At 57.3% G+C, this 1,844-nt stretch overlaps 1 protein-coding gene across 1 annotated transcript; it reads right to left on the bottom strand.

The window, feature by feature from the left end:
• Nucleotides 1-375: 375 nt before the first annotated feature.
• Nucleotides 376-1,506, bottom strand: HPDL (4-hydroxyphenylpyruvate dioxygenase like). The gene has a single exon (XM_006916534.1). The coding sequence runs from the start codon at nt 1,504-1,506 to the stop codon at nt 376-378; it is 1,131 nt and encodes a 376-aa protein (XP_006916596.1).
• Between the last annotated feature and the right edge of the window lie 338 nt (nt 1,507-1,844).

Here is a 1,844-nt window from a genome sequence, read left to right as displayed (position 1 = left end):
GCTAAAAGATTAAGCATTTACAAGTGATGTCCCGTTTCAGAAGGACACGAAAGGAGGCTTCAAAAGTATTCGTTATGTTTTTATCTCCTAATCGTATAACTTTTATATCTTCCATCTTCCATTTATATTAGATGTAAACTATGTAAAAAACATTTCATAGTTAAAACACACACACACACACACAAACCCACCTCTTTGAACCTCAGTGAGAGATTCAACTTCTGGCAGGTACTGATGACATGGAGGCCACACTTAACCCCTAGGAACAAAGTCTGACTCTGGGCCTCTAGATGTTTCTCAGTTCTCGCAGGTTCTGTCCTGTGCTGGACTCCCCAGAACTCTAGCACAGGTGGCTGCACCCAGCTCCAGCTCTCCTTAGGTTTCCTGGCCTTTGGCAGCTTGCTCCTCCGTAGACTGCCACAGAGCCTGGATGTTGCCTCGGCCAAAGCCTGTGGCCCCCTGCCTCTGAATTAACTCTAGGAAGAAGGTGTCCTCTGCAAAGAGAGACTTGGTGAAGACCTGAAGCAAAAATTTGCCTTTTTCACCATCTAGTAGGATTCCCTGTCTGGCCAGCTTGCTAGGATCATGCCCGGCAGCTAAGATCTGACTTTCCTTGCCTGGCTGCTCGTAGTAACCTTCGGGAGGAGTCACGAGCTGGCCACCGGACAACGTCACCCTTTCAGTGGCTTCTATGATGTCGGGGGTATACAGCGCCACATGCTGCAGGCCTGGCCCCCTGTGCTGGGCCAGGAAATGCTCCAATGGGTCTTGTCTATTGGTGGTTCTTTGCAGGGGCTCGCCTAGCACAAGCATGGGGATAGCATTACTTAGTGGATTCTGCATGGCAGAGATCCTCAGCCCGCCTTGCCCATATCCTGTTTTCACCTCGAGGCCTCCCTCCGGATCCTCACCTGAGCTCAGTGGGTGGTGTTGAAAGCCTAGGCAGTCATGGAACCAGCGCATCAGTGTGGGGGAGCTGCCGGGAGTGCAGGCCAGGGTCAGGTGGTCTACATGGCTGATCCAGGCCGGGCCGGTTGCAGAGGGGCCGGTTGCAGAGGGCAGGGGCTGGAAGCCCGGCAGGAAGGGTCCGCGGTAGTCGGCGCGCTCCAGCAGTGTCAGGCTGACGTTGCCTGCCGGCGAGCTCACCACGGTGTAGGTGGCAGCACCCTGCACATCCCGCACACTAACAGGAGGAACCAGCACTCTGCAGCCCCGCGGTGCAAGCGCACGGGCGGCTGAGCCCACGTCTGCTACTTCGAAGCACAGGTTGGTGGCACTGGGCACGGCGTAACGCGGATCCAGGCCATAGAGCGTTTCCCCCCCCCCCACGCCCTCGTTCACCAAAAACACCGCGTGGCCGCTGCTTAAGGCCAGCTGCCGCCAGCCATCTGCCTCCCGCGCCGCCAAGGGCTTGAAGCCGAAGAAGCGCTGCAGATCTCGGGCAAGCGACTGTCCCGCGGGCACATGGAAGGTGATGTGGCACAGACGGCGGACGAAGGCGGCCATGGCGGTCTGGTTACTGACCCCAGACTCTCCTTCTCCTGCGGTCGCTCACTTGTTCTTCCGGACTCCAGAACTCTCAATCCCAAGCTAGTCGTCGCAAACCGGTGGAGTCCAGTTTTGCCCGCAGAACGCGTTCCTCCTTCTTTTCCGGGAAGAAGTCACAGACGGACCCCTTGGAGCCTCGCAGTTTTCTCTACCGGGCTGCGCCACCCCACCCTGGAGATCCCTCGGAACCACAGGGTCTGGGCTGTGTGAGTGGTGAAAACTAAGAGAGCCGGTGCCTGCGGAGCAGGATTGAGGAGGCGGAGCCAGCGACTCCCCCGGGGATACTTTCACCCCCC

This window comes from Pteropus alecto, unplaced genomic scaffold (assembly GCF_000325575.1).
Source record: "Pteropus alecto unplaced genomic scaffold, ASM32557v1 scaffold3987, whole genome shotgun sequence".
In the NCBI taxonomy this organism is placed as follows: Eukaryota; Metazoa; Chordata; class Mammalia; order Chiroptera; family Pteropodidae; genus Pteropus; species Pteropus alecto.
Note: the sequence above shows the minus strand (reverse complement) of the source record. Positions and strands in the feature narration are given on the sequence as shown.